At 38.9% G+C, this 27,069-nt stretch overlaps 1 protein-coding gene across 7 annotated transcripts; it reads right to left on the reverse strand.

Annotated features, from left to right (window-relative positions):
* Positions 1-1,924: 1,924 nt before the first annotated feature.
* On the reverse strand, positions 1,925-26,134 carry LOC127993415 (phosphatidylinositol 3-kinase regulatory subunit alpha). Of its 7 annotated transcripts, none has more exons than XM_052591718.1 (16): positions 25,767-26,134; positions 24,076-24,656; positions 14,160-14,255; positions 13,993-14,067; positions 12,051-12,182; positions 10,390-10,591; positions 10,219-10,301; positions 5,665-5,767; positions 5,477-5,575; positions 5,179-5,359; positions 4,954-5,079; positions 4,693-4,835; positions 4,438-4,614; positions 4,243-4,317; positions 3,986-4,156; positions 1,925-3,848 (listed from the first exon to the last, which is right to left on the reverse strand). In XM_052591718.1, exons 2-16 carry the CDS (start codon positions 24,404-24,406, stop codon positions 3,659-3,661), a joined length of 2,184 nt encoding a protein of 727 aa, XP_052447678.1. In that variant the 5' UTR covers positions 24,407-24,656; positions 25,767-26,134; the 3' UTR covers positions 1,925-3,658. The 7 variants fall into 7 exon arrangements, with proteins under 7 accessions (XP_052447678.1, XP_052447679.1, XP_052447680.1 ...); XM_052591719.1 differs by having other exon boundaries at positions 5,477-5,571; positions 5,661-5,767; positions 25,767-26,086; XM_052591720.1 differs by lacking the exons at positions 12,051-12,182; positions 13,993-14,067; positions 14,160-14,255 and having other exon boundaries at positions 25,767-26,084.
* Between the last annotated feature and the right edge of the window lie 935 nt (positions 26,135-27,069).

Here is a 27,069-nt window from a genome sequence, read left to right on the forward strand (position 1 = left end):
TCCCTTATTCCCTGTGCCATGCTCAGTGCCCTTCGAACTGAACATGTTCGCTCCCTTCAGATTGGAATCTCACTTCAGATGGCGGAATACCCTGTGAAGTCCACTTCGCAGTACACTTACGGTCGAACGGAACGCACCTCGTGACTTAGACATGTGGGGGAGTGGCAGAGTCTTAACTTTGATAAAGAAAATCTCTTTGGATTTGAGACTTTAGTCTTTGCAACTTTACAGATCTTCTTCATGCACCAAGAGCTTGTAACACTCCAAAGAGAAAGGAAAAACTGAAATCGATTAATCATATGACCCATTTAACTACTAGCGTATGTACTTACTTTAAATTGTAATTACATTTAAACTACACTGAAAATTAATTTAGCACATTATTATAGGCATCTTTAACTACTTACATTATAAAATTTTGCATTTAACACAGTACTTATTGTATACATTTAAGTACCATGTAACAATATGTACTGTATGTAAAAATATTTAAGTACATAGAAGTTAAAGACATCTAACTTTCAATGTAGAAAGTTAGAAAGAACAGTGTTGATTTAAAATATTTTTTTCTAACAATGTAAACGTCTTTATTATCACTTGATCAATTTAACGACCCCTATCTGATAAAAAAAGGCTAAGTAAAAGCAACTAACTAATAGTGTGAACCTGTTGCTATTTTTAATGCGAGAACATGAAGTTCTGTAACCTTCAGATGACTGACATCAATGCCGTGCCATCATATCACGCCACAACATTTGCATAACCTCAAGTCTCTGAAACAGTACATGGAGTTCAACAGTCAACTGTCAAATTCTAGACATCTATAGAACAGACCAGATCACGACCAAAGACTTTTAGTCTCCAAAACATCATTTTATTTATCTTTATAAAAAAAATTAAAATAAAAAAGCCAATACAGAACTGAAGCATTTTTTCTTTTTTTTTAGAACTGGAACACACTGGTTAATCTCAATTTAAGCATTCTGGTAACAATGTCTGTAAACTAACGTTATACAATTTCATAAAGAAAAAAAATGCACGAAATTCTGAGAACAGGGGCTGCATAAAGAGGACTACCATGATAATGTGAAACACGGAAGTCTGAGGCTGAAAACAAAAGTACAACAAAGAAGAAGGGGAGACAAAAAGAAAAAAAATGCCCCAGATAAGTTACCATGAAAGCTTTCTTCATTGAAACTGAGTGTGTAGGTTTAGAGTGACATTTGCAGATGCACAATAAAAAAGCAACAACAAAGAATTCGATTGGGTGAATTCGATTACTGATTCTCAGACTTTCAAAATCACAAGCAGTAAAATTCAAAAATAATAATTGGCCTGTGAATTCACATATTTATAACCACATTCTAGTTTGCTCAGCAAAAAGGGGACTCAGAAAGAGCCCTTCTTATCATTTGAGAACTATTTGCAAACTTGTTGGGTGAAATCCAGGCTAAAGTCTTAAAATCTTATTAGGAGATAGCAAGCTGCAAAGTTTGATTTCAACCATTCATTTCACTATGACTTCAACCTTTGGCATGGCCTTACTCAGTCAATATTAAAAAGATATAAAGGTTATATTTTCACAGAATGTTCTACATCTTTATGAAGGATGATTTTATGTAGAAAACGGTAAATCACAAATTTTTTTTACTTTAGCTGGATTTTCACAGGCAGGGTCACATAGTGTAGGACAATTGTGCGTAAAGACATGGCAGAAAAAAACGCAAGAATTGCCATTCCTCTCGAAAATCTTATATTAAAGACGTTCAAATATTCAAGAAACTCAAATGGAGAAATTCAACAGTACTGTCTGCATTAAAAAAAACAAAAAAAAAAACTACTTATTTTAAGGCAATAAGGCCTAGTTAACACAAGGAGTCAAACAAATTCAAAATATAGGAACACAAAGTTTGACCAACAATAGTGAAATGAAAAATTCCTTTATTACTGGTGTCATATTGATGTTTATTTATGCAAAACACCAAATGCATTTGCCAAGTGTAACTGCAATGCAGACAAGAGGGGAAGGCAAAAGCAATACTGATATACTGATCACTGAATACTGTAGCGAACTATGAATGTCAAGCTGGTGGATTCCCATAACTTTGTTGCAATCAAGTAATACAATTCTGATTTCGATAATGTGGCCCAAACTAGAACATCGAGTACGAGTCAAACTAAGTTGATCCATCTATGTGAAAGCTATTAAGGATTTTCTGATACAGAAAAAATACTATGTTGAAAAGGAATGAGAGGGAATTAAGTCACCGAAAAAATAAAATGCTTTTTTCCATCATTCCGGAGGATCAAATCAATACGCTCTTGATTATGGGACAGATATCGTAAAATAAACCTCTATACTGGTTTGGGAACCTGCAGTATTGTGTTAATGACTTTAATAATTCAGTTGCAGTTATTTCAAACATCATGTTTTTTTTTTGTTTTTTTTTTCGTTAATGTTTGCTCTAGTGAAAATATTAAGATATAGATCACCATTACTGTAGACAGAAGCAGCACTAATGTCCTCCAGGCTCTGCCCAAGAGAAAATCAGCTCCAAGTGAAAAAGACTAATAAAATACTCTCTCTTTAATATTACCAGCGGCTGATAAAGAAATATGTAATAAAAGTACTTTTTCCTCACTTCTTCTGTAACTGAAGCCACCTTTCTTGGCATTTTGACACTTAAAATATCCTCTTACCAAAAAAAAAAAAAAAAAAAAAAGAGAAGACTTTAAGCAATAAAAACAAGTTTATATTATGGTTAGCAACATGTAAAATAAAACTCACAACTTTGCAGAGAAGATGGAAAATACAGAATTTGCATAGCATATAAGAATAAAACTGAGAAGGAGCTGCGCTTTTTTGGTACAATATGGTTTTGTCACATAGCTTTAGATGCTATCTGTATGTACAGTGTGAAGTCCATTTCAGTTCCTTTCTTGCCAGTCCATAAAGCAGAAATGTATTTAGAGTCTGTCACTATAATGCTTAACAAAAGAAATGCCAAGCATCTCATTCGTTTCTTGTTGCGTGGCTCCTTTCAGACGAGACGTGTCATATCAACGTTCATGTAGGAGTCTCTTACAGGAAAACTAACAGATACTGTTTTGAAAAGTGCCGTCTTGCTACATTTGATCAGCTGATTCCATGGTCTGTTCGTGAAAGTTTAACACATCATGTTGAACATCCCGATAGCTTTTAGATTCTGTGAGTTTTGGTCAAATCACATTCTCTCGTACACATACAAACACACACATACACCCAAGTGGGGACCTGAACTGAGCAGGTCATGGGTTAGAAGAGGTAAAAAAAAAGAAAAAGAAAAAATGGTGCTCTCTACAGGTCTAATCAATGTTCCACATTCCAGCAGCGGGTAAAGCTTTGAAATGAACAAGCACCATTTGGAAAAGGCCTCCAAAGTCCTCCATTTTGGGAGAGTGAGTTACATTTGAGCAGTTTCAACTCAATAAAGAAAACTACATTCAGACTGGCTGAAATGTTCGTTTTGGGTTTTGCTTTCTTGTCTTTCCGACATGGTCGATTCAAGGCAAAAAGCAGCCCTCGGTAGCAGCCTAACTGGAGGCGTCTCCGTTCAAGGGGAGGCCCTTTCTCAACTCCCGTGTTCGCAACGAGTCCCAAGGGTGTGTTCACGAGTCCTCACCGCCTCTGGTGTGCGTAGACTGGGTATGCTAACGTGACATTCAAAGAGTCATTGTGCTGAACCAGGGACGTATGCTGGTAGTGCAAGACCAGTTCTTTCAGAGAGCTGTAAAGGTTGTAGGGCTCAGCGAAGCCATATCCTGTGGGTGTCTTGTTGATGACGCAGTGCTTGACTTCACCATCCACACTGCAAGACGAAAAAGAGATGGTTTTAGTCATCAGTGCCTTTTGCAATTTCCTATTTCAACATGCACCCTCAAAAAATTTGCACAGAGATTACGGTAATAACAACTAGCAACTCTCCAAAAATAAAATGATACGTACACAACACTACAGGCATAACATCCAGGTTTGCTGCTGTCCCTGACCAGGAATGTCCCGTCCCTCTTGCCCCGCAGAAGGGTCTCTGCCTGTTTCCGGTCAATGTTACCAAGCTTCCAGGAACGTTCGTCATGGTGTGGCAAATCCTCATCGTCATCCACCATTGAGTATTGACTAGCGTAGAAGTGCAGAGTGTGATTTAGTAACCAGTACAACTTTTAAATATCAAATGGCTATAATGTGATAAGCAGAATACTCACTCGTCCTGGTTTTCGTTTTTGATTCCCAACCATTCGTTGAGTTTCTTCTGTCGGACCCCTTTCTGTGTCAACCACCTGCACAGCAGCAACAACAAAATAATTTGTTATATTACATTGCGCTCCATTTCCGAATGCAACATTATGTCTTGTGTATTAAATTTGAAGAGCAGAACTTATGGAGTATGAGCTACTTACATGAGGTACTGATCCCTGGTCTTTCTGAGCTGGATGAGGTCAGGCTTAATGCTGTTCATCCGCTTGTCAATCTCTCTGTAGTCTGCCGCCTGCTTCTTCAGATCTTCTTCGAGACGTCGTTTGCTGTCCACAATTTCACTGATGCGGGATTTTAACTTCTCATAGTTGACCATAATCCTGTGTTGAAACATTGCATTACACTTCTGAAATGCTCCCCAAACGACTACTTTGGATGTTCTCAGCTTCAAGACTCACCTTTGGATTTCCTTCTCATTGCCTTCTCTCCTAAACTTCTCTATATATTCTTTGCTGTACCGTTCTTGCGTCTGGCACTGCTCTTCGAAGATCTTTATGGTCTCATTAAAAGCTTCAATGGCAGTCCTTTTCATTTGTATTTCCTAGTGAGCAAACAACAGCATGTCAGAATGCGAGCTTTCCCCTGAAGAGCTTTTCTCGAGCTCTGTGTGTGAAACACATATAGGCAATCATCTACTATACATGCATTTAAGAGCACACCTGTGATGTTCTAGTGTATTCCTCATAGAGTCTGTCGTACTCTCTGTTCTTTTCTTGGAACTGCTGGTGGTATTCGTGCAACTTCTTCCCAACAGCATCAATGTTGTCCTCCTTTACTACCTGATCCTGTAAATGCATTAAAATAAAAAAAAAAAACATATCAAATAAAATGTTTCTGACTGAAACGTGATGATCTACAGTGAAGTTAAATTAGAGGATGATTACCTGTTGGTGCTTGGACACAGGATATAGTAGTTTCACATCTAGTTTGGGGTTGTACTGGGCGAGAGACTCGTGCCGATAGTGGTTGATCAACTCAACCACAGAGTTGAAGGTCAGGGGGTCTGAAAAGCCGTATTTTCCATCACGATGGAAGATTTTGATCAGCTTGTTGTTACCTCCTTTCCTATATGGCCAATAAAAAGTAGCATTTAGACCAATCTTTTGGATCAATCCAGAGTCAAGGCCAGCACCCTAAATGCAGAAATGCAGACATACTTGGGTTTTACAAAGGAGAACGTACCTCAGTGTCAGTGTGTAATCCCCATGCATTTTAGTGGAGGCATCTCGGACCAAAAATGTACCATCAGCAGTGTCCCGAAGCTTTTCGTTGACCTCCTCCCTGCAACAGAAAGGGAGTCGAACTTTTACATGAAGCAACATTTTTTTTTAATGCATGCTTATCTGACCAAACGTTTCATGAGTACTTGCCTGGAGATATCCCCCCAGTACCATTCAGCATCTTGCAGAGCCATGTTGTTGTTCATACCGTTGTTGGGGACAGACGTTGGTTTCGGTGGCTTGGGAGGTAGTGCTGTGAAGAGAAAGAGAGAAACTGGTTGATACCAGAACTGCTGATGAACCAGCAGCACTCAAGGTCATTTACACAGACATCATGTGCAGGCATGCTCAAACCTATGTGTCGATACAAAAGAACAGTTTAACTAAAGGATGCTTTAATCCGATGAGGAGAAATGAAAACCCCTAAGACATCCTTTGGTGTTTTCCTGTCAAGTTAGCGATGTATGTTTCCTTCCAACTGTAACAGTTATGTTTTCAAAGCATACAGTGGTTACTGCAGTTTTCTAGAATTCTTTCCTCCTCCCCTTCCAGCGCTTTCCATTTCATTAAATGCAGCTGAGCACATGTCTCTCGAGCACTCAGCAGGGAGTCGGATTCTTTACTCAGTGAGAACACATTTCATTGAACCTTCCAAAACCTTCTTCATTTCATCACCATTTTCTGATCTGGCCAGCATTATACCAAATAAACTGTTCCCGAGATTCATAATTTCATGCATAATTCAAGAAGGGAACAAGGACCTTTAATCTGGATTTGATGATATCAGTTATATGAAACATTGCTTGACAACAAGTGCTTCAGAACAGAATTAGCACTGTATCTAGAAGCAGTGACATCTGACAGCATGCAGAGACCCACTGATGGGCTTTTTAAAGCATTGCAATATGCACATTGATGCCAGAATCCCTAACCATTGAGAACATGTTGCTTTGCTGGATAGAGACAGAGGTTGCATCTGATTGGCTGCTGGGCAGAATGACGAGAAACAGCGGGGGCAGTGCAGTCTCCGTGGAGCATGAGGCAGAGCAGAAGCGGTGGGCTATTTTTATCTTCCAACACCCCCCACCACAATCTCATGCACACTCACTGTCTCTCCTTTGTTCGCTTCAGTCACTATCGTCACTAATCATTTTCTGCCTAGTGCAATCAGAGTATGAAACATGCAGAAAAACCTACAAGAATATAACCAACAAATCGTCCAATGCTCTGTGATACCTAAAGCAGATGCGTCCTCTATGGTAAGACACTCTTAAATAATCTACGCAAGATAAATGTATCTTTCACCATGAGAACAAGTCAATCGCAAATGTTACACCTGGTTTGAAACAAAAGCTTACATCCAATACCACGGACAGACCAGTCACCCGTCAAATTAAGCCATAAAAATGACACGTTTGGAATGCACCAACTTCAACAGTTACCTGGTGCGTCTATTTCTATGTAAAACAGCAGGTCTGATCCAGCGTCAAGTCTCAGGCTCTCTAAATCTGCCATGCTTAATGGTGCATTGCATATCCGGAAGGACTCGCATACATTTCTCTTGGCGAACCTCCTCTGAATGGATATAATAAATCCAGGTTCATCTTGCTCGTCGCTTTGAGAAAATTTTCCGAAAAGCCTTGGAGAGTGGGATCAGTGAAAGCCATTACATCACTTACCCCAGCCAATGGTGCAGCAGGACTGTTGCTGGCCACTCCTGCCTCATCACCTGCTTTTATTTCTTCCAAGTCCTGAGTGCAGTGATGTCATTGCAATAGTGCTTTGTCCATTAAAAAGTCAACAATGCAAAAATGTATCAAGAGCAAGATTTATCTGCTCCGAAGTTTGTGATCCAGTCCTTTATCCACGCAGAACATAAGCGTCGTCTGAGCTGTTTCAATGCTGTCAAACGCAGGGAGGTAAATCACAGACAAAGTGCGCTGCAGCACAGCATCTTTCAAATGAGGTAAGGAACTGAAGCCTGACTGTCTTTCTCTGTCACCCCCTCCCTTCCTGTATCTGTGATGCAGCTTTGCAATGCCCCGCCTCTGAGCAGAAGTGATCAGTATGGCCCCTCTGCTGGTAGGCAGACAAAAGCAGAGCACTGATCACTGCTGCAGCGGCACGTAGGCAGTCCCTACGTCAAACACAAGGCCGGGTCAGGAGGCAGCCATGGCTTGGAAATACTTCTTATAATCCCCAAATGCGACTCACGGAGGACTGTAGGAGGGGAGAGATCAGCTATTTGAGCTTGAAATAGCCGCAGTTCTAAGTAGAGTTAAAAACGGCCCAAGGAACGTGGACTATTGTCATGTTCAGCACTCTAAGGACAGCTCAGAAAGGCACTTCAGCTGGTCAGTCCCACAGGTGGACAAGTGTAACAGACCGCTTCCAACATTAACATGTATATTTTTTGTTATATCTATCTATATATAACAAAAAATAAATAAAAATGAAAATTTTAGTTTTACATTTAAGTTGACTTCTTGCGTTTTAAAGACATTCAATACCCTGAATTTTTTGGAGCCGATGAATAATACAACACGTTCACCTCGCGTGTTCAGACATGCCAGTGTCAGTCAAACAGGTTAACCCACTTTTCGTAGCAGGTTGCACTTGTGCTAGTCTTGACACACACAGGCAATAGCCAATTGCACAGTGGAGAAGCAAGGATATTTAGTGAAAGAGCTAGAACAGGACACAAAATAAGACATCTGAGAAGAGCCACTATCTTGCCCTCTGAAAAACCGATTAACTCCCCGAAGCGACTTTTATGCAATTTTGAGAAACATAACCAATCATTACACCAAACTTCCTGACAAACCAAAACCACACACTTACATTGCAGGTTGTGCATGTTCAGCAGAAGCCAAGCAGCCTTTTGTTCAGCAAGTCCGTCCGAGAAGCATTTCTTGTAATTCTTGGTAAATCCAAGAGACAGTCCTTTTGAAAAATATTCCAACTTGACAGGTGCAGACGTCTAAAGAAATGGGGGCAGTTTGAAGAAATCCAACAAAATCCAAGTTGACAAAGAGAAGCTGAGTGCGACAGATTGAAACCGCAGAGACCGAAGAAATAAAGCAGATCTGAGAGGGGTGGAGAATGACTCCTGCTCCGGGATGGCTGGGTTAATGATTGCTGGGGTCGCACTGCTGCTAATCAACTCTCTCTCTCTCTCAGCTCATTCACTCCGTCTGGCTCCAAGGGTTCAGTCTCATGATTAACTTGCTCAGGTTCGAATATTGCTGAGCTGTGCACCCTTATGTTTTGGGAGGGGAATGAGGCACAGGCAGGAGGGGGCCGGGGGGTGGAGTAAAGTCCTCGGAAGTGTGTGAGAATGCATGCAAGACAGAACAGCCGCCATTGCAAGCGAACAAGAGAGCTCTGTGGAGCAAACCGCACTTCAGTCCAACCCAATCCAAATGGGCCTTTTGCCATCAGCTTAAAATAGCCACCCAGTAACTAGGAACAGGCACACACTTGCACTCAAATTAACACACATCTACTGCTACCCAACGCCACATGTGCAGGAATCGTGTATGGGCAACAAGTTTAAAAGTGGCACTTGTGTGATTCGTGTTTGTGTGAAAGCTTGTACAGGAAGAAACTGAGCTGCCCAAGCAGAAAGGAGGCAAGTGTGGTTTTGAGTCTGGGCTCGCCCAACCCAGCCTCCTGCAGGTGCAAATTACTGACAGCTGAGCTCGCTCCATGCCAGGGCAAGGTATAAATAGGCCCTAACAGGTAATAAAACATTTAAACAGTCACACAGCCAGACTTGGGGCCCCCGGCAGCCTGAGAGAGATAGATAGATGGATAAAGACAGGGAGAGAGACTAGTCCTATAAAAGTCCAACTAGACAACTGGTCTGTGTTCAGGGCAGCGTACACACAGCAGAAGTGTCTCTGTGGTCTGTCCCATCTCTGAATGAACCGGACCCACAAAAGCAAGGGAGCGGAATGCAGATTTTTCCACAGAGCACTCTCAGACATTAAACATTCATATCAAAGTGCTATACTGCAGCCAAGATTACACAATGCTGAAGTAAAAGGGCACAGCTATATCAAATAAGAATAAAGTAAATCAATGCTATCTTCCTTTTGCCGCAAAAAACACATTGGGTTGACTATCTCCTTTTTATCTCTTTTCTGCACAGCAGTTCTTGCTTTTTGATTTGATGCACAAGTGTGAACATCAGACTGATCTGTAGACTAGTGGACAGCACTAACTATTAAGTCAAGGTGGCCCATGCAGCAAACCCAGGTGCCGGCCCATTACATGCAGTTTATGAGTTACCTGCCCAATCTTCTTCCCAGTGTTGCCAGCCCTTCACCTACTCTGATACTTTAAATAAAGGTGCATATGTTTGAGACACTGAGCCAAGGTACTCTGTATTTGGCTCAATGTTTGGACAACATTGGTTTGAATCCAGCTTGCGATCACTATCCTTTTCCCCCACCAATGACTTTTGTCCTGACTAAAAGAATAAAAGTTTACACCCTTAAAAGTACACATAACCTTAGAGCAGTGTGTCTCAAACTCAATTCTGCCTATCTTCAATAACACCAATTAAATATGACGTCATAAGTGTAAATATTTACTTTTCTTTTAACTATTTTAATTAGGATTGTTAATTTAGCTAAATGACTTATTGGTTGAGAACCAGTGTCTTAGAGGGGTTTGTAATCAGCATTATAGTGTATTTACCTGGAGCTGCCTGACTGTCACTCCATTCGCTGGTCACCAGGACTTCAATTATCCTGATGTGTGCCTCTGGGCTGGGCTCACAGCTGGGAAGAGAAACAAAACATCAGGTTTTTTTCTAACAAGCTAGCATTGACAACAATGTGATTCATTAGCACATGTGTGAGGATGTACCTGGTGGGCTGTTGTCTGAAGAGTGTCGGGCTGAAGATCTCAGCGAGGGCACGAGCACTAAGCAGGTTGGCTGCTGAGGCCTGACATACACGGGAGAAGTGGCGCAGCAAGCTGTGCAGGGTTAGCCAGTACTGTGGAGGAAGTGCAGAGGAGCTGGCCACCAGCCGCAGGTGATGTGCACATTCGTCTGTACCTTGCACTTCTGAAGAGGCCGAGAGATAGAAGACTGTTTGAAAAAATGCCTCTCACACGCTCACATCCATACACTTACAGTGTCGTCACAAGACTTCCCTTGACCTTTGTCTCAGAGCTATGTATTTATTGTGAGCTAAACATACCAATAATCAGCAAGGACATAAGCAAAAAAAAAAAAAAAAAAAAGTGAACATGCAGTCGTGTGGAAAATTGCGCTCAGCGTGCAACTAACCGCACAAGATCATAAGCGAGACAAGTGACACAGTGAGTAAGGTACACTGAGAGGTGATTGGTTGACAACGCTGATGTCGCAGATAAGTTTCAAGTTTGCTTTAGGCCTATTAACCACAGATATCCTGTTTCCAGCCACGTGACTGTACACTACCCAAAAGAGTACTGCAAAGTAAAAAAATAAATTAAAAAAAAGAGTTCTCTCTAAATCTGGATACGTGCTAGTAGTTTATACCGGCTACAGTTTGTTTAGCACAAGGACAGAACGTTCAGTCACACACGAAGGCAGATAAAGTTAACACCCTTAAGCCAACTACCAATACAACACCTGGAATACTTTTTGCTGTAGATTCGGCTGGGGTTTGTAGACACAAAATCAGATAAGAGTTGGAACATGTGTACTCATAAAAGCACGCGCTGTGATGATACAACCACACGATCTTGTTAGAGGAGTCTGCTTTCTGGTTTTAGAATTTCATGGAACTGTGCAGATCTTTCTTCTTTTATGAGGACTCCTTGTGTTACTTATTACCATTGTAGGCGGCTCGCCATCTGGCTAACACATCAGAACAATAGCACCACCCTGTGGCTCTAATAATGAAACGAGAACAATAAAAAATGGTCGGTTTATTCCATGTATCATTTGGTTTCAAGGCCCTTAAGTTTAATCAGAAGGACCATGGGAGTTCTGAGAGTAACCATATAATGAACCAGACCGCTTATGTAAAATGAACAGGAGATATTATAACTCTGATGACTGTTGAAAAGATCTCCTACATTTCAACTGAAATAACTGAAAGCCCTTATTCTTAAATGTGCAAACCTGATTAAAATCCTTTAATATATATATATATATATATATATATATATATATATATATATATATATATATTTTTTAGCCTGATTTGACCTAAAGAATAATTAACTTTAAGCTATTGTATCTGTGATATTTGATAGATTACAAAAACAATGATCCTGTAACATAAGATCTGTACTTACATAGCTAAAACATTGAAATGAACCAGGTTAAAAACTACTTAAAACCACAGCATTTCATGTCAGTTTAAATATTACTTTAGGGGCAAGCTGAGAATTGACATCTCATCCCAGAGTAAATCCAATGACACACATGGCTGTATTAAATACGGATTATTATTATTATATCATATAAATCCTCTGAGAGTTGTAGGGCTGTTGGTCTAATATTGATATGGAGTAATCCTATGGAAACCCACCTTGAGCGATGCGTATCATCTCACTGTAGACCACAGAGGGAATGACAGGCTGAGGTAGATCTTGAAGATACCTCCTCAGACCGTCACACAACATCTGAAGGTCCATCTGATCAAGATCCACCAATGCAGCGTCTGATTTAAAGAACACAGACTTTAGTGAGCCAGGAAGGAATGACGAGCGATAGAGACGAGCGATAAATCTTTTTGATCAACTGATTCTTGTCATAACCAGCTTTAGCTACGATAATCAACAAGACTTTCCACTGATCTATAGTAGAGAATAATAAATATATACATCAGTCAATAGAACTCAGTATAATCAGTGATGCTGTCTACATGGATGCGTCAACATAAATCCCTGACAGTGACTGTTTATTATGTGCTGACACAAAATTCAACTGTTTTCAACAGTTTCGACGTGTCTTTAGCTGATGCGTCACCGCACGACAACTTTTGTGTCTGGCGTAGACACTGTGTAAAGAGATAATTTGTAAAATGTGTTGTGTGTTCTGCTGCTCACTAGGATAAACATAAAACATGTGATCGCTAATCTCGAAAGTGATAGTGAAACTAAAAAAAGCAATCAAGCATTCTAAAAGGGGCGGGGCTTCACGATGCCGGCGCAACATCGTGATATCTATCAGCCATCGGCGATGGACGATGGCATCGTGTATCGGCCCAACCCTATTGCCAAGACACTGACAATATGAAACTTTACCAGTTTTATCATTTTCTGGTGAAAAGTTGCTTATACAACTGACAGAACACCTCTTCTCAAGAAGCCCACGTCTGTAGCACAAACTGTTGAAGATGAGCTGTCAATTGTATTACTTTAGGTTGGAGATTTAAAAAAAGAAGCAATAGTAATATCAAGCTGTGATTTTGCGCTCAGCATCGACTGTAAAGTAGGGCTGCACGTTCTCAAGTTTTTCATTAACCGTTAACCGAGGCCCTTAGTGGTTAATACTCGGTTAACCATAGTGTGCCATAGTAACCATAACCATAGTAATTTCCGGACATTGGCCGAAAAAAAAATGGAATGTCCGACAAAATTTAATCTCTCCGGTCAAATTGTCCTATTAAAACTGCCTAATAATGCCGCCCATTAACACAATCTGAATTTGAGAATAAGCCTAAAATGTATAAGGCAAAAGGTAACAAGCAGACTCCGCGGCCGCCTCGCTAAGGCTATGACTATGATTATGTTTGACACGTACAATATTTGAAAATCGATAATTATTTATTTCTTTATTTAAATTACATTTATATCTGAATTTATGTCAACCTATAGACTTTCAAATATCAAAATGTCATGAATTAATATGTATTTTTGTACAAAATGACATATAAACATATTTTCCTATTATACTTTGCCTGGAAACGCTTCCAACAAGGCGTCGGTTCTATTTCTAGCATGCACGCGTCGAGCCGCGCCTGAGCCGCGCGTCTCACGCAGGCAGTCGGCAAGCTCTAACCTGTTAACATGGGAACCGAATTAAAAACAGACAAGCCACGCAGCTGAGATGCTTTCGCCACGCATCCAGTGTGTCCTGACCGGCCTAATGATGCCCGGGTGTTGGCTGTTGAGATTACAACAACGAGGTTGTACTTGAAGTATATCTAAGCACTGTATTGCAATACTTGCATTTTGCCCCGTCACTCGTATTAGCCCGCTTCATATTAGAAAAATGACTTCTTCTTGTGGACATTACAAATGTCTGGGAGCGCTCTGGCGGTCTCTGGTGGTGCAAAAATGTATTACAACTAAATTCAATGCACGCTATTGACGTCACTTCACCGAGCAAAATGTTTCACTCGGTTACACAATTTTTAACGGTTAATCGGTTAACCGGTTAACCATGGACACCCCTACTGTAAAGTATTGGTCGCATCGCACCAGTCAGCTGCCAGTAGCAACTTGCTAATACAATGTGTCACTCACCACTATCAAAGCATTGTCTGACATCCAGGCCTCCTCCAGCAGTGAAGTTTCTGTAGAGCGTAGGGTTGTCTAGACCTGTACAGAGTTTTATGTGAGTTAACATGTAGAAAATGCAGTAATTACGGCATACACATGACAAGGAAATATATGCGATGGCTTCTATTCACCTTTCTTCTCGATGACCTCAAGGAGCTTGAGCAGCACTGGCGGAGCTATCTCTGGAGGAGCGAACTGCTCCGTCAGGTCTAAAAGAGTGCTTGAGCCTAGAGGAGAGAAAGTTGAACGCTCGCATCAAAAAGCCGCCAGGTACCTTTGAACAACTACTAGCCTTTCATTGAGCACCAAATGCCATAATTTCAAAGCCTCCAATGAAAACAAAACTTGACACCATGACCCAGTCCACAGTCACTTAGATCAATAATGGTCTTCATGTATTTATGTGGTGCAGCAAGAAGCATATTTGGACGGCACATCTAAGTGTGGCCTTGGTGGGGGTTTCAGGGCTGGTGCTGACCTGTACGATATGTTTAAGTGTACAGTGAAGGTGGACAAGACAGCTAAAACAAACAGACCGCAATATGCAGCTGCTGGAGAAGGGTGGAGGGTTACTGAGGTACAGGCATGAAAGGCCTGCGGGACTGGCTTGAGCTTTATTTGGATTCGTTGCACAGCATTTTAAAAGGCTTGGATTTCTAAAAGACTTGACTGTTAGCAGCATCCAAGGCCGCAGATCATGAATGGATTCCCTTTACGGAGTCTTTTTTCATAGAGGTATCAAGAGTATCTTTACAGTTTGCAGAGTTTCTTAGAAGGAGTGGCTCAAATTAAAAGTTTGGAGGCTGCCTAAATGGGGAAAAAAAATAACCACACATGAGGAAATGGGGGTTTAGGCCATTAGAAATAATGGTCTTGTTTAGTCCCAAGGCTCTGGGACTTTTTTTTTTTTTGCTAGCCTGGAAGATAAGCAAAGAAAGTTCAGCTCATATCACACCCGTTCCCTTGAACTTACATTTGAAAGACAACAGGCATCTGGGGTCCATTACATCGAGCATAAGGAGAGTCATTCATTTTCTGAGAACTGCTGAACTCGAGGCAGGGAGAGTGAACGAAAGATTCCTCATATAGAGATTTGGAGTGTAGTGTCACTTTGGTACGCTGCGCCGAGACAGACACCTTATCCAGCCCACTGCTTCTTAGAATCCAGATTCAAAGCTCTGGGCTAAATTTACCTTCGCTCAAAATGTTCTGGTCAAAGGTGACAAATATGGCCTTTGAATTGAACATATATGTGGGAAATGTAGGCATGTTTGGTGAAATAGCTATGCCATAAGATTGAAACTGGCTGAGTAACACTATAGTGGTCTGGAATCACATAAATAAATATAATTAAAATAAACATAAATAAAATAAATAAATGTTATGACGCACACACCATTTCACAGTTGAACTGTGTATTCCAAGAGTCTTGTGTTTATTTACATGTGTTGGATGGGCATTTCCACGGAGACGCGAGACTTAGAGGGAAGGGGGGATTGAGTTGCTTCTAAGTAACTTTGGGTGATCTGATAGCACTGGCCTTTTGCGTGGCTGGATAGAATGACGTTCAGGATTGATGATAGTGGAATAGTCCAAATGTTTTGGTTCAAGGTTCCACTATGTCCCTGAGAGAGCTTCTCCAAGATCTTTGTGTATCTAAAGAGGAACTGAACTTAGATGCAAAACAAAAGGTCACAGGTCAAAAGAGCCCATCCTAAAGTTTCGGGCTGGGTGAGTTCCTCAGTGTAATTCAATGAGATTTTTTGGCTATTATTATTTGTTGGAAAGTGTAAGTCTGACCACTCTCTGTGTGATGTGTTACATGCAAAGTATAAGCAAGTGACACTGGGCAGTCAAGCAAGAGTGGCTGCACTGTGCATTGAACTCATGCAATATTATGCTCACGCTAAGCTCTTCAACCCACTGAGAGTAGCAAAATTGGGAACTTAGCAAAGTGTGTTCCTGTGAACAATGCTCTAGAAAGATCCACATGAAAACGCCTTCTGTTTTCAACTACTAGGCTTAATTTATCCCAGCTGTGCAGTTGAGATCACGCAATCACCGGGAAATGGAAACAATTTAAGATGCATTCACGACATGCAAGTGCTGTAAGACTTTACGGGCAAAGGGTAAACATTAGCAACATTGGTGAGTGAAAAACAGCTTAAAATGCCTGTAGTTCTCTGCTAGCAACTTTTAAAAACAGAAAACAGACAAAGTAGCCCAGCTCAGATGCAAAAAGCCAATCATGTGGGCTGCAGATTCTGATTGCCATAGCAACTTTTAGAAAAGGGAGTCCATGTGCATGTCTGAACACGCGTAGTGTCTGAATGTAGAGGTCCTTTTGTTTCTATGCTATGGGATGCATTGTTTCCATTAGTCATCAGCTGCTCTGGTTACTGTGAATATTTGTGCATATAATATTATATATGGGGGTGGGGGGTTTGGGGCTCTTTGACGATTCTTTCAAATATATCCTTTCGGTGTCCCCCTACTCTCAATCTCATGTAAAGGTAATCAATTTTATTCATTAAATCTTCAGTAACAGTTACACACAACTAAAGAAAAAAGTTTGCAAAATTGCAAAATTATATCAATGAGGAAAAAGTCAAATGTGTATAAAACAGTAACAGCTCAAATCTTCAGACAAAATCAAGTTTTCAAACAAGCCACTTCTAAAACTGAAAAACTTGAGACAAAAAGGCACTTGTGCTGATGTTTTGAAACATCTACTGTAATAGCAATGTCAGATATTACAGGGGTGAACTCTCAATGTAAAAGCAAAGGGGCCCTGTGTGAAAACGCCCGACCTCAGGAAGCACACATCAAACGATCACAGCACACAAGATATATCTCGGGCTACTAATTCAGGGTTATGCAGAAAAAATAATGCTGTGACACAGATGGGCTATTTCTGTTTTTAATCTTCATGCCCTGAAAACAGCACAAATTCATGGTGATCTTACATGAAGATAACAAGTTCTTTGTTTTTTCCTGTTGCTTTAAGAGCTTGTAACACTGTCAAACCCCTGGAGTGAAAATCCTTTTATTTCTTTTAATGAGCTCAGTGTTTAGGGTTTAGTTTGCATGCAGGGTTTAGCTGTTCAGTGCCTGTTCACTGATGGCAAATCAATATTTTATCAGTCAACACAACACACTCCTGCTGCAGACCTGCTGGCAATAATGAAAATCAACTACTTAAGTCAGACCTTAAATACATAATAAATATGGAGTAATTTGGAACAGTCCAGTAAAATGTTGTGGTGTCCGATTAAAAAAAATTATAATGTTTTTATAAACAAGTTTTAAAGCAATTCATGACCAATCACTTCACAAAGCTTATGTAAAGGAACTAAATTACTCAAATTAACTTGAATTTGCATTTCAGCTCTATTACATGGGCTTAAAAAAAAAAAAAAAAAAAAGATTTTACATTACGCTGTGGGATGTTTAGTTTGTATTGTATACAAACACATGACTGTTATGTAACACATAATTTTATCTTACAGAGTTTTTCTTGCTTTAAAACAGTGGATGTGTAATGGCTATTCCATATCCTGGCAAACGCAGTCAACTGTATCAGCACAAGTTTTTTTTTGCTAGAGCCCTTTTTCGCCGCCTACTCCACCAGCACTTAGAGATGATTGTACTGATTGGTCATGATGCTAAATGTGGCGACCGGGCACAAACTGTTCAAGCTAAGCCACAGGAACGTGCACAATTACGCCCACTGCCACAAACCAGTCCTGCCCCGGTTACAACCACGATGATCTAATGAGTACCATTACCCTGCCTAGGAACAACGTCTTTAGCAGGGAAAGAAACCTAAAGAAATAGCAGGATGCACCTCACTAATTTGTTTGGAAAAAATGTCCTGTGCAGCATTCTAAACAAAGCTGGTCACTTCAGAAGATACATTTTTAATTTGTTCAGAGTTACACATAGAGTGTAAGTCTGTGGGAATCTGATGTTTAAATTTGTATAATTATTATTATTATTTTTTTAAATACATCACTTTATAATTTTGATGACATAATAGTATCTAAACAAATACATTATTAAACAAAAAATATATAAATTAAATAGGTTATATTACAATCAGTCCCTCCAGAAAAACGCGAATTTTTTGTGTGATTGTTGCGGGCAGAAATCCTTGATTTTGCGGCATGTTTTCTTAAAAAATGCGATGGAATATGCGGGATATTTTTGCAATTTTATGCGATGAAATTGCGTGAACTTGCAAAAACTGCGGTTTGATGAAAAAGAGAGAAAAAGGTGATTCCCCCAACACCGTTTTATCACTGGGCTACTACCTTAATGTAAAGAGTAATTTCTTATTACTTCCTATGATAAGCGAGCATACTTAAGTAAGTTATCTCTTACTGCAACGTAAATTATTTTACATACTACTAATATAATTACAACTAAGTTTTTGGTACTGTTCTGTAACAAAAAAGTGCAATCTTACAACTGTAAAGTTGCATCAACTTCTGAATGAAACTACAACAGTGTAAGTAGCCTAGTGAGAAGGGGATGTTGGGGGAATCACCTTTTTTTCTCTATTTCATCAAACCGCAGTTTTCGCAAGTTCTCCCAATTTAATTTAGCTCCACTGTCAATGAACAAATCAGCAAATTGCTTTGGGCGTTTTTTTGCTGTTAAATAAGAATGATTTGCGCGCTTCAAGTTTCACCGCAGGGTTTGCAGATGATGTTCACGTCACGTAATTATGTCACTTCATAAGGTTCTCATGCCAATAGGGGGAAAATGCTTTCCTTGTGTGAATTAAACGCAACAATTTTCAACTTTCTGCTAATATATATGTGAGTTTTTTGCAACGAAAGTACAGGGATTATGAAATCATGCTAGTCCCGCATATTTTGCTTTCTGAAATCGGCAATTTATGCGGCTAAAGAGCGTCGTATTGGAAAAAAATGCGACCCCGCATAAATCAGGCGATCGCATAATCGCGTTTTTCTGGAGGGACTGTACAATACACATTTTATATATTCTTTTTATTTTATTTTTTGGTACCTTGCCATTTTTATTGGTTTACTGCTTGGTAAGGGGAAGTACACATTCTTTATAAAAAAAAAAACAGCAACAGTTCTCCCTCAGAGCTGCACCGTTCAGCAGATGTTCAGTCGAGCACTGAAGAGGCCACCGAAAAGGAGAGAAGCACATTATCTCAAACATCAGCAAAGCTTTCCCCCAACCAGCTCACACTTTCTGTTAACTGCCACAGTTCTCCCTGACAGTTTTCACACATTTTTTTTTTTAAATAGTTAAATCATTTGTGAGGTCCTGAATTTTTTTTAATAAACAAACACAACAACCACAACAGATCTGTACCTAAGATAGCATCTCAAAACTGAACAAACACAAACTGCACTTTCGCAATCTCCTGCTAAAAGATTGCCATATCTCATGAAGCACAGAAATGCGAGCCTTGCATGGACTTGTATGTACGAACCAGTAACAAGTTTTGGTCCAACTGTGCATGGAAGATGTCATATTCAGAAATATCAAGCAGATGGATGTTTCATTTATTCTTTTTTACATGATGGGTCTTAAACATAATTAACACAGTAAACCAACTAAAAGCTAACAGCACTGCTAAAATATCCAAGGTAAAAAAAAAAAATTGCGCTAATCAGTTTTGGATGACTAGTCCACTGTCGTGACCAGTGTAGCTCAAATGTATTTAGTTATTTCTGAATATTTATTATTGAATAATATGTTGGCCATTAAAAAAAATATATATACAAAAATTCTACTGCTACAGTAAGTCAACAAAAAACAGAAGTTGTATTCATCTTTCGTATACCTTAGTGAAATGGCTTCTTGAATTATAAAAATAAAATTACACAAATCTAGTGTGGTTCTTGGTTCTTTGGGAATTGATTGGATAATTTGGCTGTTGTCGTCCACTATTGTTATGAACACATGTGAGTAGGGATGTAACGATTCACTCAAATCACGATTCGACTCACGATTTTTATTTTACAATTCGATTTGATTCGATTCACAATTTATTTATTTTTTTAACAAAATTAGATTTAAGACAAATTATAAATTAAATATATCCTTTTATTTTTGCTTGGACAAAATACTGCACATTTTTTTAACTGAAAAATAACACTATAATAATATACTTATATAGCACTCACATATTATTTCTCTTTTGTTGGATTTGATTGCTTCAATTGTCCTCATTTGTAAGTCGCTTTGGATAAAAGCGTTTGCTAAATTACACAATTGAAATAATGTAAACGTGAATAACAAAACTAAACAGAAATTTTAAAACAAGCCCTAAATAAAATAAACAACACAAAATAAATACCTTCATATAAACAAAATAAGGCTTTGTAGGTGCTCTTTCCATTTTCAAATTGGTTTCAAAATTGGTTTAAAAAAAACTGTGTTAAAAATATCTACATAAAACAGTGGAAAAACTGAATGAGATACAGATTCACTCTCTGCCAGCAGGTGGCACTTAAAGTGTTTCCTTGTTTTCTGCTGTAAACAAAGCAGCGCTGCACCTATGAACTTTAATATGCATTATACAGAGGCGAGATGAAAATAAAAAAATACTATCTAGACTTTTCTAAAGACAGTAAGTTCCCCTCCAACATGGATTGATATAAACTCCTACTCCTAAATTAATCGTGATTAGTTTAGCATCTCAACCGTCATATATTTGAATCTATTCTCAACCAGCTCACGGTTAATCATTACATTCCTACATGTGAGTGATAGGTTGTCCCACCTTCACACCACACGCTATCAGAGAAAAGATGTCGTTGTAAGAGGGGAATGTACTTTTTTAGTTTTACTAAGATTCTTTTTTTTTTATGATGCGCATGGATGAATGATTTATAATAAACACTGAAATATTACAGAAATAAAAAGTACATTTTGATTTTGTGGGAACCAAGTATGCTGGAAAGTACTTATGAACAAACTGTATGTATTACAGTTACTATCATTCTCCATGCAATAAAACAGAACAGTAGTGGATAAAGAGGAACTCTAATTTACATAGTACAGAAGACGTCAAAGCCATAAAAGATCTCATTCCCTGTTTGGAGTCACGCAGAGAAAAATTCCAAGGTCCAAATTGGAATCCAAGTGAAGGAAAAACTGAGCAATACATTTTGTGGACCTAGCACAAAACGTTCCAAGCTTTAGCAAGAATGGCTTAACTTAAATAAAACAAGGAATAAAAACAAGAAGCTGGGCCGGGCACATACGGATCCTCTCACCCCAGAGGCCCACAGAAAGGAGCATGTTAGCGTTATATATAATAAAAAATAAATATATATAAATAAAAGCCTGGGAGCCAGAGTGGACTGGAATTCCACATCTGCTGTTCTCTGAACAAACCGTGCAGCTCAGAGAGAGAGAGAGAGAGAGAGAGAGAGAGAGAGAGAGAGAGAGAGAGAGAGAAAGAGAGAGAGAGAGGCCCAAAGCTCAACACTTCCCCTTAATCTCCTCTGTCAGGTCTGGCCCCAGAAGAATAAACCAAAAATTCAAAGAGGAAGATGGAGAAACAAGAGAACTAGGGAGGAGAGAGATCAAGATAAATCTGGAAGACCATTCAGTGGCGGCTAATAAATCTGAAACACAGTGAGGAACTGAGAAGTGAAACCTGGGAGCCTTAAATACATAATGCATTCATACTGATTTCAGTTCTGCCTTTTAATAGTATGGAGGGGACACCATTTAGAGAAAACACCATCATGTTAACACTAAAATAATTCAACTTAAATGTAAGCTGTCACACAAAGATTTCTGAGAATGTCAATTTATGGGTTTTCCTCTGTAAATGATCAGACTTGTATGTTTTTGGTGACTATGATTTTTATAGTTTTTGGAATTGAAAAATATTTTACAGTTTCTGGGAGTAAAGATGCAATGGTTCCGATTACACATTAAATCACAGTCTAGGCTGTTATAATGGACACTAAAGAGGGAGAACAAGTTGCTGAATTGGTTTACAAGACTTTTAAGGTTTTTTTTTTCCTTCTCAGTCTTAAAAAAAAAGAAGAAGAAAATTAGTTCAGCTTGCTCTGGAGTTTCATTTTCTATTTGGATTTCTCTCTCTCTCTTATATATATATATGGCTAGGCAATATAAAGTTTGTACAATATATATTTAATAGGCACATGGTATGAGGCAATTATATCTATATCGATATACAGTAGTTTGATATGAACGCATATGAATAATAGCAGAGGACACGAAGTGAGCTACTGTGAGGAAAGTGCATAGTCCAGTTTGTCCTAAACATGAGACATACTTTATAATAAGGACTTTAAAATAACTGGTAAGATATAGTTAACACTTACTGAAAAAAATACTATTTAATCATATTTCCCAGCACTACCAAGAATAACATGTGCCAGAATGACAAAACACCACAAGCATCAATATGAGAACCATTTTCTGGCATTTCACTTCTCTCTGCATTGATACTTTATGCAAGAGTTATGCAAATAGACCGACTATGGGAAATTCATGAAAAAAAAAAAAGTTATAAGTAAGTCATTTCAAATGAGGAAGAAAAACCAGAGAATTTCTTACTAAACGTATACAGTGTAAATCAACCTCAGATTCTGTCATTTGAATAATCACTTCCAAGTCAAAACTCCTAGGTTTGAGAGCTGGAATTTTATGTGGATTTATTGGTGGTGTTTCTAGTGTGTGAGAAGCATAACGCCATCAATTTTGACCATCATCCAGATCTGCATACACATTTAGTTGGGCTTCATCAAACAAAAATAGCTCTTGCCAAATATAAAAAAAGAAAAAAAAAGTGTTTTTATGCATCAAACCACATAGGACTAGGAAGTAACACACACGTTTGCCACTACTTTTCAACAGCAATGACTCTGATCTATGTTCCATAACCTTAAAAACAAATTGCTAACTTAGCTGTCACCATAACAACCAAGGAAAAAAGTAATAAGAGGATACTGACTGTGTATGGGTTCAATTTAATACACTTTGTTTCAATCTGCTTTCTGTGCCATTTAGCGTCACCAAACAGAAGAGCAAAGATACGGACTGTTGACAAACATTTCCACGCAAACTAAACTCAAATGAATCAAATGGAAACTCGTCAAATGGATTTGGGTCAACAGAAGCTCAAGCGTGAAAGTGTCCTTAGAATCCGTATTGTATCATGTACAATAAATACACAGATCAAGCCTTTTTAGAAGTTGCTGGTCACATCACTAGAAAATAAATGTCATAGCTGCCACAAAAGACAGCGCAGACCAAAACTACAGAATAAGAGAGTTAAGTGATATGTTAAAGGAGCCATGGGGACTCTGAATGCTCATAGTGCGGCTGTGTGAAAGATGCAGCCACGCCAGACAATTACAAACTACTGTGTGCAGGCCTTCATCCAGATCTGGGCTTCCTGCCATGTTTGCAATTATGAACCATAGACCAGTGAAAACCTTACATTTACATTTATGCATTTAGCAGACGCTTTAATCCAAAGCAATTTACAATACAGTGCATTCAGGCTATACATTCTATTTTTTATCAGTATGTGTGTTTCCTGGGAATTGAACACACAACCTTTCGCGCTGCTAATGCAGTGCCCTATAACTGAGCCACAGGAACCTTAAACAGCCTTATATATTCAGGGGAAATATGAGGGCTGCAGCTATAAATCCAATCTCTTGATGAAATGGTGGTGTAAAATATGGTCACATGTTACGAAAATGGAATAAGTGGCGAGTGGGTATTTTGAGAGAGGCACGTGGGTTTGGCATCAGCATGAATGGATCTAGTTAAGAGGAAGGAGCGTTCGTTAAAACCAAGCAACTCTGGTGACCAAATATTAATCTAAAGGTTAACAATATAGAGCTTCTGTGAGCAACTATCTAAAGAGCAGCTTGAAATGGTAGACAGATAGTGTGTTTGAGACATAAGCATTTAGAATTTTGTTAGCAGAATTTCCTGATTCCTCAATGGGGCAAAAATGCTGAAAATAACATTCATGAAAATTAAATAAATATATAGCTCACTTACTTTGCTCAGAGTCCGAGTCTGCCCTTGCAGGACTAGGGGCCACTGGTAGAGGCCTTGGGGGCCTTGGTTTGGGAGTTGGTGGTGAAATCTTTTTCTTGCCAATGAACTCCACGTACGTACCAGGAAAGTCCCCCTTTTCCTGAGTGCTTTCATTAAAGCCAGGCAACCATCCAATTTCCTCTGGTCTCTCCTCTATCCCCTCAGTGTAACCAACTGAAAGTAGTGCACCTTTATTGACTGTAAGAATGTCCCCGACATGCAGGTCAATATCCTCCTCCCTCTCTTTTTTATAGTCATACAGCGCTCTGTACTGATATCCTTCTGCACTCATTTTGATGGCGTCGTCTCAAACTTTTGGTGTCACAAAAATGATAATGATTGCTCACAAAGGTTCTTTGAACCAATATTTAGATGATAGGCAAGAGTCAAAAAATTATTATTATTATTGTTATTTTTCCCACAAAGAGTGGATTATGTGAAACTAATAGTCCAATGATTGGGTGCACCTTCAAGGTGCTTCATACACACTCTTCCCATCTGTGTAAGGCCTTATCCTGTGAATCTCACAGAATAACTCGAACCTGCAACACAGAAGAGAAGCTCTTTTACACACGCCATACAAAAAGCACTTCGATTACACAGACTCGACTTCCAATGGAAAAACAATGTACATCTACATTACACATTATGTGCTCAAATAAAAACAAAAAACAAAAACTAAAAAGTGTGCAGCGGTTTATTGATTTATTTGTTGTAGTAGCTTAATAGTATAAACAACAATAGGCTATAAATCTGCTACCACTTTAGAGCGAATGCTTGTTTTTGTTTTTTAGCAATTTTATGATAAATGTAGTCTTACTTAACATATAAAAATGATTTATTTCCAGATTATTTTTCTTTCTCAGTCATGAAACGCTAAACTTCTTAAAACATTGTAAACAACATATGCCTAAAAAAACTGACAAGTCGACTGAGAAAGCGTCAAAAGGATGAAACAACACACAAATGTAGATACACACTGTTTGCACAAATGAGAATAAAAGATCAAATGGCGCAGAAGAATCTCCAAAGAGTCGCAATGCCGACCGAGCAAAAACTCTCGATTAAGTGTCATGTAACAGATTGCGATTAATAATCGGCGCCACATTGAAATAAAATGTAAACAAATTAACTAAACATAAACTAACCCATTGTGGAAAAATAAATAAATAGGTGAAACTATAATTTTAAAGTGCACCGAATACCACAACCAAATCGGATACAAATCACACACCGCGGATACATTAAAACAGAACTGACTGTAATCTCATAACATGTGGCGTTATAGAAGACCCTTTTATTTATAGATTTACATTAATCTTGCGTGGTCGGGTTTAGCATATTTGCTAACGTTATCCTTAAATAATTTAACAGATTAATTTTAAGAGCGAAACATATCAATTTATACGCAAAATAATCTTAGAAACCGTGCGACTTCAATTACAACGCTAAACGCACAGTGGCGGTAGAAAATAAATCGCCAGTGTTAATGTAAGGTAAGCGGAGAGCCTATAATAGGATGCAGTTGGGACACGCTGTACTGGAACAATCGACACCGCAAAAGCGATCCCTCTAAACCTCCCTTAATATCAACATTCCAATACATACCAATCCTAAATGCATTGCATATTTCATAAAACATGCATACTTACCGGGGAATAGCGAAAATAGAGAGAATCTGACGTATCTCTGCGAACTTTAGTAAGTTGTAAGGGGCCCGTTCATGAAAGCCAGGGCCGAGAAAATCTCCTTCGCTTCCCGTAACTCCAGTTTAAACAGCTCTCCACCAAATCCACCCACCAAAACCGCTATAAAATACACCTTATACGACGCGTCTTCGGGGAAATAACATCCAGTAGTAGGATAAATTACAACACGCTAACTGAGCGTTTTTTAAATACTTTAACTTAATGATTGAGCTCGTTTCCCGACAGTAAAGCCGACTCCGCCCGAGTCACCGCACACAGAATCCTCTCAATGGCAGGAACGCCAGAACGCAAGCCACGCCTTCTGGGTTGCGTCAGTGCCAGTCCCCCTTTCAGGCCCCGCCTCTCTAGGTAATATGTATAATCTTATGCCAAAGCTGACATGCGTGGGTTGTTTCTAGGGCAAGATTAGCTGCGATACGATAACCATTAGAAATTAAACTATAGCTGCTATCTTAATGTAGCTAAAATGTGTTTCATAGCTCTGACAAAAAGTTACTTAGATTAGTCCACGAAATAAATCAGTGATCAGATTATATTGTCACTTTATTTGTAGCGATTATATATAACACTTGGTTATCTGATATTATACCAATGTAATACATGTGAAATGTTATGTTATGGTATGGTTTCTGTTCTTGATATACAGTTGTGGTTAGTAAAAAAACATGCATGTTATCTTCTTTTTATTTAGTACTGACCGAAATAAAATATGTTAACATATAGTCCACAAAAGAAAAAAAATAGTTACATTTATAAAAATGACTGTTTAAAAGTTTACAAAAACTTGATTCTTAATACTGTGTTGTTAATCGGATGATCCACAGCTGATTTAATTATTTATTTATTTTATAGTTGTTCATAAGTCCCTTGTTTGTCCTGAACAGTTAAACTGCCCCGCTGTTCTTAAATTCAATTTACCCTGATCTTCTAGTTCACAAACTGTACACCCCAGGCTCTTAATGTGTTTCCGTCTGAAGCATCAGTGAGTGTTTGAACTTTTTGTAATAGTTGCATGTAAAAGTCCCTCAGTTGTCCTCAGTGTGAAAAGATGGATCTCAAAATCATACAGTCATTGTTGGAAAGGGTTCAAAATATGCAAAAGATGCTGGAAAACCAAAGAATGTGTGGGGCCTGAAGCATTTTGCTGAAGAAGAGCAAGCAGTCTATCTGTTCAGGATGAACAAAGGACCCATGAACAAATATCAATATCAAAAAAAAAAAACACATCCCAGCAACAACACAATCA

This window comes from Carassius gibelio, chromosome A5 (genome assembly GCF_023724105.1).
Source record: "Carassius gibelio isolate Cgi1373 ecotype wild population from Czech Republic chromosome A5, carGib1.2-hapl.c, whole genome shotgun sequence".
Classification (NCBI taxonomy): domain Eukaryota; kingdom Metazoa; phylum Chordata; class Actinopteri; order Cypriniformes; family Cyprinidae; genus Carassius; species Carassius gibelio.